The sequence below is a fragment of the Pholcus phalangioides genome, unplaced genomic scaffold (assembly GCF_987345545.1).
Source record: "Pholcus phalangioides strain wild (caught in Gottingen) unplaced genomic scaffold, Ppha-v1.0 ptg000007l_1, whole genome shotgun sequence".
Classification (NCBI taxonomy): Eukaryota; Metazoa; Arthropoda; class Arachnida; order Araneae; family Pholcidae; genus Pholcus; species Pholcus phalangioides.
In genome coordinates, this window is record NW_028301600.1 from 35,260,072 (window position 1) to 35,276,791 (window position 16,720).

General features: G+C 33.2%; 1 protein-coding gene across 2 annotated transcripts in view; it reads right to left on the minus strand.

The window, feature by feature from the left end:
- LOC149085230 (glutamate receptor 1-like) overlaps positions 1-16,720 on the minus strand; it is a 171,676-nt gene that overhangs the window by 101,582 nt on the left and 53,374 nt on the right. For both annotated transcript variants that reach the window (XM_089233110.1, XM_089233111.1), the window contains exon 3: positions 13,899-14,147. In XM_089233110.1, coding sequence (XP_089089236.1) covers positions 13,899-14,147 — 249 coding nt within the window. The remainder of the gene's footprint in view (positions 1-13,898; positions 14,148-16,720) is intronic.

The window sequence follows — 16,720 nt, forward strand, 5'->3', positions numbered from 1 at the left end:
GATACCGCAACTTTAATCAAGCATTTTTTGAAGCAAAAACAGGCACATCGATTCATTTCTATGTTTCTTTCATTTAGATTTGTTCCTTTCATGAGTCGCATGTCGCATTCCTTTCATGAGAGTAATTAAAGATAATTCCAGAATTAATGAAAGAGATACTTTCAGCATTGACGAAATTGATAATTTCAAAATTAATGGAAGTGATAATTCCAGAATTAATGACAGATAATTCAAAAATTAATGAAAGTGATAATTCCAGAATTAGTGAAAGTGATAATTCAAAAATTAATGAAAGATAATTCGGAATTAATGAAAGATAATTCGGAATTAATGAAAGATAATTCCAAAATTAATGAAAGAAAAATTCTAGAATTAATGTAGGAGATCAAAAATCGATGAAAGAAGTAATTTCAGCATTAATGAAGTGATAATTCTAGAAGTAATGAAAGCGGTAATTCCAGAATTAAAGTAAAATATAATTCCAAAATTAATGAAAGGAAAAATTCTAGAATTAATGAAATAAATAATCCCAGCATTAATGAAAGAAACAATTTCAGCATTAATGAAAGAAATAATTTCAGCATTGATGAAAGAAACAAACCCAGATTTGATTAAAGCAATTACTCCAGAAGTAATGAAAGAAATAATAATAAATAAAGAAATAATTCCATAATTAATTTAAAACATCCTAAACTGTATGGATTGACGCAATTGGATTATATAAGACAATAAGGAGACATTAATTTTCATTTTCGTGCTTGAGAAAATATAAATAAAAAGCTGAAATGAATGTTATTGCATGGATATCCACCTCAAAAGTGGGTCTGGCTCATTATTTTATATTTAATTTTTTTTTCTTTATTACTATTTCGCATTTGTGCCTCGAAGTTGGGAACCACAGGAAACCAATCTCAGTCGACCACCACTGTGGCGACGGTGGGGTTCGAACCCGGATCCTCACGATGCGAGTCTGTCACTACGACCACTCGACCACCACAGCGGCCCCAATTTATGCTACTCAATCCCAACTTTTCTCTGATTTTGAATTCGAATTTCTCAGCAAATATTGCACTTATAAACGTGGAATGTTTTTGTTGGCCGCAGGAGAGACAGGGTAACAACCGTCTAGTTGTGTTTTTGAAAACAAGTTGTCGGTATAAACATATAATTTTCATATTTTAATAACTATACACCACTCATTGCAACATGAATTACGTATCTGAGTTCTACACGTTATTTGAATATTCTTTCTAATTGAATTATACCTCTGGGATCAACGGTTCGTTCGTCAGTAAAATGCGACAAAGGGAGTTTTGGAATCACCCTGTATAGAAACATTTTAAATTGGTTTGAAAAACATTACTTTATCCAGCTATACAGGTTGTCCCAAATTGTTTGCGCAGCAGATATCTATGCCACCATTCACTTTAGAAACATACACTGCTGGCCACCCAAATTGCAACACCAAGAAAGACAAGAGATATCGCAACAATATTTATTTTGTAGATAACATGTTGACCAAGCATCAAATGATTAAATTTATAGACTTCTGTGAAGTGTGGTTCCTGTCAAAATCAGTAGCCAGAGTAGCCGCCATTGTTGGAGATCACCGCTGCCACACGCCTCGGCATTGATTCAAAGAGACTTTGGATGTGTTCTTGGGGTACAGCAGGCCAAGCAGCTTCCACGCGTTGCCAAAGTTGATCTGGTGTGGCAGCTGGGGATGTAATCTGGGTCAATCTTTGAGCAACCATGGACCACATGTTTTCTATCGGCGAAAGATCCGGAGAGCGAGCTGGCCAGCGAAACAATTCAATCTGGCGATTGACGAAGAACCTTTGGACAATGCGTGCCACGTGTGGTCGAGCATTATCCTGTTGAAATATGGCTGTGGGAAAGCCCTGAAGGTAAGGAAGGACAATTGGCTCCAACACCTCGGAGATGTAGCGCTGGCTTTTTAAAGTACCGGCAATGCGTACTAGAGGAGTGCGAGAGTGATATCCAATACCGCCCCATACCATAATACCCGGTGCAGGACCAGTGTGGCGGTGCATAACGCAGCTGTTCAGCATCCTCTCTCCACGGTGTCTCCAGACTCGAATCCGACCATCGTGGTGTTGCAGACAGAAGCGTGACTCGTCAGTACAGACAATTTCATTCCATTGTGCCGTCCACATCCTTCTTTCATCGCACCATTGGCGGCGTAGACGTCTGTGGTTCTGCGTCAAGGGTAGATGAAGCAATGGACGTCTTGTGGACAGACCACTCTGCTGTAAACGGCGTCGAATGGTACGCGCAGACACTGGATGATGCGGTACAGACAATGTGCTGTGCTATGGTTCGTGATGTGGCTGAGCGATCCGTCACTGCCATACGCACAATACGCCTGTCATCACGTGAAGTGGTGCACTGAGGTGGATGCGATCGAACACGTCGGTCCGTCGTACCCTCCTGCATCCAACGATCACATATCCGCATTACAGTTGTTTGGTTTCGTCCAACACGACTACCGATTTCCCTGAAAGATAATCCACAATCTCGGTAGGCCACTATCCTTCCTCTGTCGAACTCGGATACTTGATCAAAAGATGATCGCTGTTTTCTACGAGGCATAATTGATCGTTTTTTTGAAAAAACCACAAGAAAAACACAATTGCCGTACTTCAAATCGTCGAAATCTCCAAGCCTTAAATAGCGCTTTGAAGTGGCGCCACAGGCGCGCGTGATGTGCGTCTGCGCTGAAATTCTAATCATTTGCATATCTCACCTCCGCTAATGCATGTTGTAAATTTCATATTATTTGCATGCTTCCTTCAGGGTGTTGCATTTACGGTGGCCAGCAGTGTACTTTCAATCACAAAACATTTTGGAATTACGTGCAGTTACTTAAAATCTGAAAATTTATTTTATGTTATAATATACAAAAAAATAATAAAGAAAATAACTTTTGTACAATCCTCGCGTGCTTAAAACCCTATTAGAAAATTCTTGCCTTGTCTCCTGAGGTAAAGAAAAAAACAATGTTTCCAAGTGCAATATTCGCTGAGATATTTGAATTAAGAAACGAGAGAAAAGTTAGGAAAGAACGGCACAAAAAGTAACAGAACACTTTTTTTTTCTCCAATTTTTGAATTCAATTATTAACAAATACTGCATTCAGAAACGTGGAATTTTTGACGTGAATAAATCGCCTGACGATACTACTTCACCAACTCTACCCATATCGCTATATTGCAATTTATTGCATTAATGAGATGGGTTGGAAATGAAGGCGCTGTCTATCGGGGGTCGCTTCAAGTTCGCTAGAGAAAATACCTTATTTATATCCTTCCTTAGGTTCGAACCCGGGACCGTGACAGCAACCTTCACGGTGGTAGACGAACATCTTGCCATCACGCCACTCGAGCCTTCTGAAAAACTTGCCTGACGAAATTTTTTTTTTTTAAACGCTCATCTCGGGAAGTACCAAACGCAAGCCAAAAGCAATGGTATCGTCAGATGCACATAGTAAAAATACACCCAATAATATCACTTTGGTTTCATTATTTCTTCCAGTCTGCCCACGGCCCTGCTTCGTAACAAATTGTTTTCGGCTATAGCTCAAAAAGTACGCAATGGCATCGCCAGATGCGCATAGCAAAGGTGCATGCAGCGATATCACTCCGGTTTAGATATCTCTTCCCGACTGGGTACCAGGCTTACTACCATGAGAGATTAGTAACAATTTTTTTTCTCTATATTTTGATCAGTTCACAACAAAAATAGACGCCATTTTATAGTGTCTGTTTGCTATTCCAAAGACAAAGCAGCACCTAACGTAAAGTACGTAAAGTAACCTAAGTACGCGATTCAAGACACAAAAAACGTATTCCTTGTGGCCGTATCTATATTAATACAATACAAATACAACGCCACAACAGACAAAATGCCCAACGAGGTGGCTGAGAAAAAGATGCCCATAACAAATATGGATGTCATATATTTAAAAAATAAAATAAGCTGCAAAAATAATCAGCTTACCCCAATTTTATTTATTTATTGTTGACCTGAGAAAAGACATGACAATAACTTTTTAATCAGGTTTTTGAGCACACGGGAACTGTAAAAAATTTAATTTCTTTATTTTTATGTACTAGGATCGGGCAGATTTTATGTAAACTGCACGTCATTTGAAACAACTTCTTGCAATTTAAGTATGTTTCTAAAGCCAGCTGTTCCGCAGATATCCGCTGTGCAAACAATTTGGGACACCCTGTATAGTGCCTATATAGATTTTATGTTGCAGTTGTAGGTTTGTTTGAGATGCAACGAAATTCAGTTGGATTTGTAATTCTGCTGAATTTATATAAAATAACTAATGCATATCCTACAAGAATCCATATAATGACAGCTTTGACCTACATACCCTACTGTTCTAGAAATGTTTTATCAGCAACTGGGCTTTCATCTCGTTCGTAAAGCGACTAATGAGTCCGACGGCTCATTAGCATTCAGTTTACCTACGAGTATAAAACGAACTGCATCGCGTTAGATTTATAATGTAAGCTCCAGTAGACATTAAGAATTCGTACTCATTAGGCTCTCACCATTTTAATAATCGGCATTTTCAATTTATTTCTCTATAATTTCTACTTGTTTCACCCTTTCATCTTCAGACTGATGATTCAAACTTTGTGGGAGTGTTTCAGTTATTTGCGATCGTTGCATGAATCTGTCCAAGCGATGATCCTTAAGTGAGATAACGGTATTGACTTTGAACATTTACTATTATCTAATATCTAGAAACATTGATGCGTCAAGAGCATATTGATGTCTGCTAGACTGCGACGCATGATGCGAAATAAAAAGTAAAAGAACACTCGGCGCTGAAACAATATTTTTCAGTCTCAATATCAATAACAATAGATTTTTCTCCGGAATACATTAATCTCGCTTATACCAATTAAGACTTTATACACCAATTATCTTTAGAACCGTTATAGAAATATACATGCAATTAGAGAGAGAGAGAGAGAAAAAGCTATAAATACAACGTGTTCACTTATTTTACTAAGGGCATTATGTACTGAGAGAGATAGAAAATTCGATTTTTTTTTATATGGCCCATCTGTCCTTCAACCTCCGATTAGAAAATGATTACCCATCCCTACCAGGGCTATATAGTGAGCGCTGTCTCATCCCTTTGAAGGTGCTCTCACCACCTTGGCACAATGGGCGTGGTCTTGGATCAGGGGTGAGTGACGTCACTCCTCTCTTTATTCTTAAATAAAGCGTGACATAGAAATACCAAAGTAGCCAATGGTAATTAACCTGCTCTGTCACGGGGATGACGTCAGCTGGTACCGGGTAAGGACAACACCATCTATGGCAGAAGGTCTCCGCGAGAAGCTCGTAACGTCATTGAAGAAGTCCATTTCACCTATAGTCATTGGATATACTGCAAATAAAGGTAAAGATATAAAAGGTGAAATTGACTTCTTCAGGGACGTCAAAGCTTTGCGTGGGGGCCCTCTGCTGTAGATGGTGTTGGTACCGATCATCATGTGACAGCCCTGATTATTTAGCCCTTCGTTTCTACCGAGTCCTACAAAACAATTTCACGTTTCTAAGTGCATTATTTCCCGATATATTGGTCATAGATATTTAAGGGACATCTCGAAATGTAAGAAAGTTTCAATAAACTGCAACATCATATGTTTCAAAATTTTGTGCTGTTTTTTCTCAAGTTTGTTCCTCGATATATGAGGTTATTTTAGTCATTTTCAGAGTTTATTGAATTCAAATATCTCAGCGAATATTTCACTTAGAAACATGAATTATATTTGGTGGAAAAACTTCCTAATCAGAAGTTAAAGTAAAAGAGAAGACCATATAAAATTTAAATCTTATATCTTGGTACATATACGGTTTTTAGAAAAATATATGATATATATTAAATGAAAACGTTATTTGAATGCATTCTTTTCTTTTCTAATTGAAAAAGAAGTTTCTACAACCAACGATTCAAAAAATAAATGGTGTAGACAGACCTAATTTTACATCCTGGACTGCAGTCTATAAGACAAAAAGAATTATAGTGATTCGTCGGGTGTGCAAAATTAAGATTACTGATGTGAACATATACAGTAACTTCCTAGGAACTTTTAAAAAATTATTGATGGAAATTTGCAGAGGGAAAAATAAATTTGAAAAATAATATTTACTTATATAGTAAAATGTTATCAATATTTTCTGCCAAAGAAATCTTCAAATTATCTCCATATATTTGTATATATTCTTCCATCTTCTCCCTTCTTCTCACTCTTTCATCCAATAAGTAATGTACAAATTACACATCAGTCTGTGGAACTATTTGAAATATTCTCTTCATAATCAGAATCTGAAGACTGTTCGTCGTTTCACTTGATCTTTCAATTAAAGTGGAAACCTGTTTTCACGCTTTCTTTATCTCATTGGCATATCATCATCATCGATAGGCAACATCTTTTCTAATTCAAAGTCATATCTCATAGCAGTTCCTGGAAAAAAATGAAAATATAATTCTCCACAAATAACTTTTCTTATCAAAATAAAAAATAATATGAAATTTGTGACAATAACTGAAGGAAACTCACCTTTTTCATTGTTCTCTTGTTTTCTCTTTACGTTGAGTGACTTTCCATGAATAATTGAAACGGGTATTACCTGATGAGAGATATACGCGCGTGAAATTTCAATATCAAGTTCATCTGTGAAACAGTGGATACGGCTCTCGTTATGTTTTTTTTTCTTTATGACTTATTATGCTGTTTTGATATTCACCAAGTAAAGTATGTAACAATATAAGCCGGTTTAACTTCTATGATTTAATAGACTTCTTGATTTAATAGAACGTGTGCATTAACATTTAACAACAACCACTAGAAATGTAAATTTGATCGCATATTTTTTAATACTTTTACCTTTTTGTCAGTTGTTGATTTCAGATTCAGAGTGACTTTTTAGATATTGTCTTACCTGAATTATCGAGCCATTCTCGTCTTTTAATTATACTTAAAAACATATTTTTAAAACCTCATTAAAATGGGTTATATTATTGCCCTTGAAGAATGCATAATCCATGCTGATATATTCTGCATATTAACGAACGCATTTATGTTATTCTGCACTTTATGACACTGAAGAGAAATTTCAACTGCATTTAAAATAACTTACAATCAACCTTCCGATTAATATTTGAAGTTCCAAAATAATTAGAAAGCGAAATATCAAATTGAAATATGCATATCGAACAAGAAGTAAGACAAACCATAACTCTTAGAATTAATATTGTTTATTGCATAACTCTCGTATTGCTTGAGGATGGTGGAGCTTATGCATTGCGTAATGCTAACATCCTTTACACGTACTTTATACCACCAGTTCCACAACAAAGCTTGACATAGAGAGAATAGGCTTCGCTTTAATGCTCAACAAACTCTTTCCAACACGTAAAACGTGTAAAAGTTAAAAGTTATCGTATCAGTGACTTAGTTTTAAAACAAATTTCACCCTCTGTTATTTTGTAGGTGAGATTATTTTCGTTCAATGTAAGTAACAATGTGTGAATTTTGCAAAATAAATTTCTGTATTCTATTAATGAATGTGAAAAACCGAATTATAATCATGATCGCTTCATTAATGATATGTGCAAAAATTGTACGGTGGAAATTTCTGAGAAATAAATAGCAATCGCAGATCTGGCCATAAGCAAATTGCACCTTAACCTGTGTTGATACATTTGTAATCTGGCAGATGCAGTCATGCGAGACATAAATTAAGACGAAATTAATCTCAAATTAAAGCATTTTTCTTATGACCTCTCTATTGTAAACATAAATGGAAATCATCTTTTGCTGTTATGCATTCTGAAGGAACATGACATAGTGAGCGTGAATAATATTACGGCTGATGAAATTAGACTATGTGTCAATGACCTCAAGAATACAAAGTCTTTAGGGATTTCTGTATATATTATTAAAGCTTGTGTGGACTTTTTTGTATATACTTTATTGATCATTTTTAATTTATCTATAAAGTCTAGAAATTTCCCCATGAATGGAAAAAATCCAAAATAATTCCAATTTATAAGAAGGGGGATAAGGCCTGTCTAACAAACTATAGACCGGTGGCAATTATTTCTTGTTTTTCAAAACTTTTCGAATCTGTTATACATGCGGGAATATATCCTGAAATTAACGAACTCATCAGTAAATCAACATGGTTTCATGCCCGAAAGATCTGTGATGCATTTGATGAACCTTAACGTTAACATAATAGAATCAATTAATAAAAATGCCCAATCGGATGTCATCTATACTGATTTTGCTAAGGCATTCGATAAAATCCATCATGCTATTTTATCTGAAAAACTTATAACATTTGGTTTTAATTGTGAACTTCCGGATTGGTTCTAACTGTGCTGTTTAACTCTCTTATTCGATCCAAACTTGAATATGCATGCATTATTTGGAGCCCACTTCATGATTACCAAACAAAAAATTATTGGAATCGGTCCAATATAAATTCCTCAAGTATTTGTTTTGCAAAAAGTTCGGTGTTAATCATGATATTCTTACTGGTACGTTTTCACGCTCGTTCTTTCATGTTGTTAGTCTTAAGTCGGATTTTCCTAGGAGTAGGTTTTTTGCGCCAGGTGAACCGAATTAGACCATTTCGTGCCGGCAGAAACGTGTTACATAATTACGCTACCCGTTAGTGTTTTCCTAGCGTGGCGCATCAGATCAGGGCGGCTATATAGTATATGGCCCTGACATCAACTACTCTATCGAATGCATGCTCCGGTTTGAAGGGAAAGAAAACACAACAAAAATGAAAGGAAGATCGGTGAAACGCGCGGCGCGCGACGCATTTGACTCCTCCAGAAGCAGTCGACCAATCAAGCCCGGCGTAAAGCGCTGTCGTGAGGCGTATTGTCATGCTGTTTTCTTATTGGTGAGTGGACGGCGTGTCGCGCTGGGCGAATCACGTTGCGCGCGGCACAGGAAACCTGCTCCTAGAAAAACCCGGCTTAAGTGATCGTAGAGATTTTTTATTGATATCATTTTTCCATAAGTTATTTCATAATAAGATTGATTGTATGCAAATAAGTCAATATTAATGCTCCAATGTATCGAACGAGATTTTATAATTTGTTCGCAACTAAGATCTACAGATCAAATTTATGTCATTTCGATCCAATTCATCGATTCAGTCACCTATACAATTGTCGAACAGGGCATCTAGATATTTTTATTCCCCTTTGGAAGAATTTTAGAAACACCACTTTTTTAAACAATAATTTTTTTTTTGTTCTCAATTTTATATATTTTATGTTTAATTTTGCATTTATTTTTTTTATTTGCGTTTTTTTTATTGCATTTTAAAATCAACTTTATTTGACGTTTTAAACTATTTCAATTTTTTAGTCCAAGTGAGAGTAATGTATATTTGTCTTCATTTACTTATACATTTTTTGATCTTTGTGCATTTATTTTTTTTATTATCTGTTGTTTTTCTTGTGCACTTTGTTAATTTTTTTTTTTCTCTCCAACTATAACTGTACTTTTTTCTCTGTTGTTAGAATGATGAATAAATAAATAAATTAAGTCGTATAGATCCGTGAGATAATAAAAAATTCGCGGTAGCCGTAACATCAATCTGGGTAAAATATGCTTATCCCTTGTTCAGCTTCAAGGCTGCCTGTCACCGCCGAGCGATTTGATTCGTTTAAACATGCTATGGTTATATAGAATAAAGTTACGGACCGCAAACAGCACTGCACTGACAATTATTTGTAAACAAACGCTATACACTCATCAGTAATAAAAACACTTCCATTTTGCCCATGAATTCACGTAGTCTAAATTTAAGCATATTTTATATTCAACAGTTCGAGATAGAAATTTGTTAGATTTGCTCAAAATTTAGGTTAATCGCCACGAAGCAGTATATCACGTATTTCCTACATTAATTTTGAAGATGCTTTATATAACATTAGAGGCAATACAGATACAAATATAATATACCAATCAATATTAAAAATTAATGTTCTTGTCTCAAATCTCTACGCACTCATGATAACTTCACCTGCACTGAAATTTCAGAATATGTCGCTTCTGGTGGCGACATGTGCACGATCTAAGGTTTATTACACATTGAATTAGTGTTTTATAGACGATGAAATTAAAAAAAAGAACATACGTAAACTTAAAAAATGCTCAACAGGCGTTCAAAAATTACCATATACCAGTTTTGAGAGCAAAAATACAGTGTGTCGCAAAATAAAAAAAATCTGAATTTTTATACGGGCCCCGGTGCTCCAACTTCCAATTAGAAAGTTGTTGCTCTGTCTCTCCTGATCCGAACAAAAAAAAAATCGGAATCGTACCTCTGCGATGTAGGGTTGATGAGATAAAGTCCGTGCTAGCACTTACAGGACACCCTGTACATATATATAAGATAGATCTTTCAATTTGATCATTTTTGTCGCACCCTGGCCATTTTCTGCACGCGAGGGCTAATTAGACCGGCACCTACAATTCATTGCCGATTCCGAACGGCAGCCAATTTTATATAATCACTGAGAAGCTGGTGCGCTCTCCCCTCGATGTAGGACTCCCTGCGATAGAAATCCTTTTCTGTGGTCATGTTTTTATGGCACTCTGCGTTAAGAAAGTTTCTCACAAGGACGAACCGGGTATCGAATTCGCGACACCTCTAAAGATCCTTTCGTACTCTAGCCTAGAATTTTATGGATCTGGGCTACCGCACCAGAAGATCTTTTAACGCGAAAGACATACATTCAAACTAAAGTTACTAATATGTGCAACCAAATCAATTGCATCATCGTTTCAAGAAATGTTCTCTATCGAAAAGTGTAAAAAAAATTATGTAATTGTGTAAACTTCAAATATTTTTAAATAAATAACGAAGAACTGTATATAGAAACAAATTGAAACTAAACACTTACAAATGATGAAACAAAACTTTTTTTTTCAGTATAAATAACAATGTGTGTGTTGTGTGCACTGTATATTTATGTCTTTATAAATGAATTTATGTTATGAAGATTTTATATTTTTTTAAATTAACATATAAATATACTTGTAGAAGTCGTTGTATATTTATATGTGAAGAGGTCGATCATTACTTACTTTCGAATTTGTTTTTCTAATGGCTTTATATCTATTTCTTACGAAGAAATATATATTTATTAGACGTCCGAAAGAGAAAACCAAGTCTATAGAAATTCCAATATGTTCCATAAATCTCGTTGAAATATTTTCTACTCACGTTTAAAAAGTAAGTAAAACTGATACATGAGTTTCTTAAAAAATGTATTCGTCTAAGTAATCCAAAACATGTTTCTGATAAAACTACCTAATTTATTTATTTATTTATTGACTGACATAAATTTTAAAATAACCGAAATAGACAAGGAAACCCACAAAAAGAGTTCATTTTACAGAAACATTTTACCTTCGAATTTCCCATGCTTTCAAAAATCCTCTTTTATTTAGTTTTGTTTTCGAGTTTTAGAACACAAGACACGCTGAATAAAATAAATATATCAAAGAAAAGGAATGGATTCAGAAGGGTTTATATATATAACGAAAACAGATGAATTCTATCGAAACATGTGGTACATATATGTCATGGAATGTCTTAAAATATGTGATTTTTTTTCCGTACGGCATGTTGCGACTTCTCTTTGAAAGGAATAGCGGAGCAAATACTAGAAACACCATTTAAAATTACCAGAGCGTATCACAAATATGCAAATCGTGAGGAAATATACTGTCTATTATAACAACAGAGCAATATAGTAACAAAGTTCTTTCAACAGTCTTGCAATTGATGGGTAATTAATCATAGCCAACACCATTTTCCTATTAAGTGATTTCAAGCGAAGTATTTTGCTTTATGTAAATGGAGAGACTAAAATATAAAACAACTCCTCTTGAATAGAGAACATCCATCAACTCTTATTTTTTCTGGATTTTTCGATGTACATAGTTCGATGCGAAGACCATTTTTCCTACAATTTTAAATATTTATTGTATACATAAAATAAACTCTTTGTGCTATTGAAAAAAAAACACTTCCAATTCACACAATGTTGTCAAATACGATTGCTGCTGTTCTTTAGGGTATTAAGGATATACATTTAAAATAACAAAAATAAATATTGTGGCAAATAAAATAGCTTCACGAAATTTCTCAAGATCGATCACTATATTTTTTAGATGTCATGAGGGTGCAGCCGATTTTTGATTGAATGATTAATCATCTAAATTTAATAATTTTCTTTCATTATATTCAAATAAATATGACGAGGTGGCTCTTCTATAGTATTTCAACTCATGCATACCAAGAATTTTTAATCGCAATAGAAAATAATTTTTAATCGCAATAGAAAATAATTTTTAATCGCAATAGAAAATAATTTTTAATCGCAATAGAAAATAATTTTTAATCGCAATAGAAAATAATTTTTTATCCCGATATAAAATCAATCGATATAATTTTTCTTAAATCATATCCTATTGAACTTTGCAGTGTTATGAAATTCATGAATTGTGCAATTAAACGAATTTTTTTTTATAAATTAATATCTCATGAATCGTGCTTTTATAGTATTGATTAATAGTATCACAATCAAATGAACTACTGTAACTTATGTAACATTTTACTTTTGAGCATAATCTTAATCTTAATCCTTTCTAATTTTATCGACAGAAACCATGATTTATGAGGGCCAATGATATTTTGAGACCTTCCGCTTGTGTTTTGAAACGTTTCAATTTTGCTCTTATATCAAAAGTGAACTTTCATAATTCAAAAACTTATGCAATTTTTTGCGTACCTGCTGAACCCACATAATCATTTGAAATATAAAATTTTACACCGAAACAACACATGTACAAAATGACGAATAAATGTCATTAATGTAATATAATTATTATGAAATTAAACGATATCTTTCGAAAGGGATTTTTATAAGAAATATTTTTATCAGACCCAAATTTAAGAAATCGACACACATTCAGTCTATTTTATTTTGTTCTTTTAAAAAAATTAAATAGTATTTGGTAGAAAATTGTAAGAAACAAGAAAAATTGTAAGAAAATTTGAATCGTGTTTAAAATAATAATAATTTAAATATATACAAAATATATCTTGCTATGTTTTCCGAATTAAAATAACAACTATTTAAGGATTATTCTCATTTTACATGCACATCTGCGTCTGTTACTATCCTGAAATTAATATCTTCTCGATTTCGACTATTACAGGGGGAGTATAAATCATGCAAATTCGGTCAGCTTTGTTTCCGTAAAAGAAATTGATGGTGCATCTTTTCTCGCATATCTAAAAAGGAACAATCATTTCTCGCTTTTACTGATAATGAGATTTATTGAGGAAGAATAGCAGCAAAAATTTGGAAACTTATGCATAAACGAACCATTCGTGATCTCTATCACCCACCGCTCTTTTGAATTATTAAAGCTTTCAAAGTACGAATCAATTTATATTACGTTATGTGTACGCAGTATAATATGTTATCAAATAACATCGCGCACGAAAATAGGTTGACTTGTTGCATTTTTGTGGATTCGTTGTCGTTTCGTAAATTTATAAACTGGTACATGGTATTTTGAAAATACTGTTTCAACTTTCATTTTCCACTATGTTAAACAAAATGCAGTATAAATACACAGCGAGAGATAGGAATAAATATTAATAATATAAAAAATATATTATCGAATATGATTTTCATTATGTGTGTGAGATGTCAATTTTAATTAAAATATAGAAGAGAACGAACAACGTTAATGATGCTATTTATAAATTTGGATATTATTTCAAGTACTTACCATCATCCGAGTCGTATAAATATATAATGGACTTCCAGTGATACATTTTAATGACGTCTATGATAGCCTTTAGATACTGGGGTTTCATACTAACTCCATACTTTACTGGCCTATCGTAATTTGTCTGTGGAAAAGCGGGGCTAAGAATGGGCATACGAAGTGTGTTTGTATATGATGCCAATGTTTCGTACGTAGGCTCAGATGTTGTGGCAATGAGAGTGAAGATACCTCTGCCCATCTGACTGCACACTAAAAATAAAACAAATTTATACGATACTAAAATAAGATTGCCTTTTACAAGCACAGAGAAATAGAAGATATAATATTAGATTTAAAGCGACTGCCTGCCTTCAAATGACGAATTTCACAAAACCGTTTGAAATTAATTTTTTGTATTCATTTGAAAGTGCAGTTATTCTAGAATTTAAAACTGTTTCATTTTTGTCTCCACAATAACTACAAGCAAAGTAACTGCCGATTAAGTAAAACGAATATAATGATCTAAATCCGGTAATGAAATCTTTAATTGCGTTTTCTGAGGATTTGTGTTTTTTTCGCTTTCACACTTCACGAAAAACTTCACAGCTCCACCATCCTTAAAAATATCTCTATGAAACTTTCCCACTGTATTTTAGCAGTTCAGGCTGTGCAATGAACTGAAAACTAAGTAAAATATTCGAAACTTTTAAATTAACATGATTTTGGATTGAGAACATCAAGTATTTTTAACGAAAAATGTCTATTCTCACATAAGAAATCATATCTCAAAAAAGTTTTCACAGTATTCTAAAACTTTTAGTTCATTTAGTTCATAAGACAAAAAAATGTCAGAGAAATAATCTGTGTGAAGAACATGTTGATACACAAGCAGTAGTTTTTAGTGGACAAGTGGACAATATCTAGCAGAAGTACTAAGAATATGCTTATTTTACATACAAAATTCGTAATAATAAATTTTCCGCCAAAATATTCAAGATTAAGACCAAAACATAGCATTTATTTTCTCAACTTTATATCATATCCAAACCAAAACCACATTCGTTTTATTAAATGTTTTTTTCAAAGTACCCGAAGGCAGGCAGTTGCCTTAAAAAATAATTCAGTGTGAAAAACTCCAAACTTGTGTCTAGGACTTTCTAAATAATACTTCATTATATAACGATTAATCTCGTAAAATGGTTTTAAAAAAAACCTTTGGTGATTATTTACAGAAAACTTGGTAACTTTACTGGTAAAATAAACATTGCACACGCAGTTATCGAGCGTTAACTTTATAAATGTCTGCTGGGTGAACACAGAATACACAAATAGAACAAATGCATAATAAATCTAGACGACGCGAAACAAAGTTTTAATTATTTTTCCTTTAAAGTTTCTATCGTTTGGTTTTGTTTCTTTTTTTATTATTTTTTTCTGACGCCATTTCTCAATTGCTCGAAAAAAGTCCTTAATTTTATTTATTCCGTTCGTAACTTTTGCTTTTCTTTTGATGCTATTGAAGTAGTGAATGTCTATCAGTAGGGTGATAACAGGGAACACGGAGGTGAAGAAGCGTGGCTTATAGCGAGATCGGTGTTCTTGGTGTGACGCAGATCGATTGTTTGAAACCGCGTTTTATCCGTAGGGCAATGCGTTGGAAAAAATTACTGTACTATATCATAAATGATCAATATTTTTTTTTTACCCTTCTCTTTCTTTCCAAGCGCCTCGGAAATAAATGGCATGTCACGAAATAACGTACATTTAGTTGAAATAGAATATTCTCGATAATATTTACTCGGATAAAAACACGGCATGCAGAGAATATTTTTTTTTACGTAGAAAACGCATTTTTTTTATTGATAAAAGGATGAAATCACTTGAATACGTGCAGTCAAAAATAAGGATTTTCGGATGTTGCATTGTTTTCAATACATATGGACATATGCGGGTTTTAAATATCGATTATACAAGTAATTTATTTCATTAATTAGAAAAAATACATGTAAACTATATAAAAGGCATGAAAGTAAATCAATGTACGACAGCAATAGACTGTGATTTCTACCCAGTTATTCCAACCATCTTACATTTCACTCAATATTCAATCGTTAAGGTTCAATCGTTTTTGAAAAGAAACACTCAAATAAATAAATAAATGAATTTGGTGTAGAATGTTAGTATCATTATGCGGCAAACAGGATATTTCTAATAATATAATACAAATACAAATACAATGCCACAACAGACAAAATGCCCAACGAGGTGGCTGATAAAAAGATGCCCATAAAAATATGGTTGTCATATATTTCAAAACATAACTCTTCATGTTTTTTTCAAACATAATTCCATTATTAATAATATTAATATTATATTTATATTATATATTAATATATATAATATTTCTAAATTTTCTTTTTTCCCCTTAATTATAATTGGTAAATTTTTTAAATAATATCAAATAAAAACAGTTTAACAATATAGCTCCAACTTTATTAAATAAAACTTTAATATAAAATAAAATCATAAATAAATCTAAATATTTATTTTAATATGTATATGTTATGAATATATGGGCATATAACGCACCGGAACTATATGCTACCATTTTTATTATCCTATTTCAAAAAGCGAACTTCCAAACGTATGAATAATTTAAAATGTCTATAACTACTTTTATAGAACTATATCCGAGAACTTCCACATTAATTTTTCATTAGAAATTCATAAAATCTCAAGTTTTCCTTTAAAAAAATTGTCTATATATATAATTACAGATTTTTATTCCTATAAATGACACAAGAATGACTATACTTCCAATTAATATCACAAACTATGGTAAA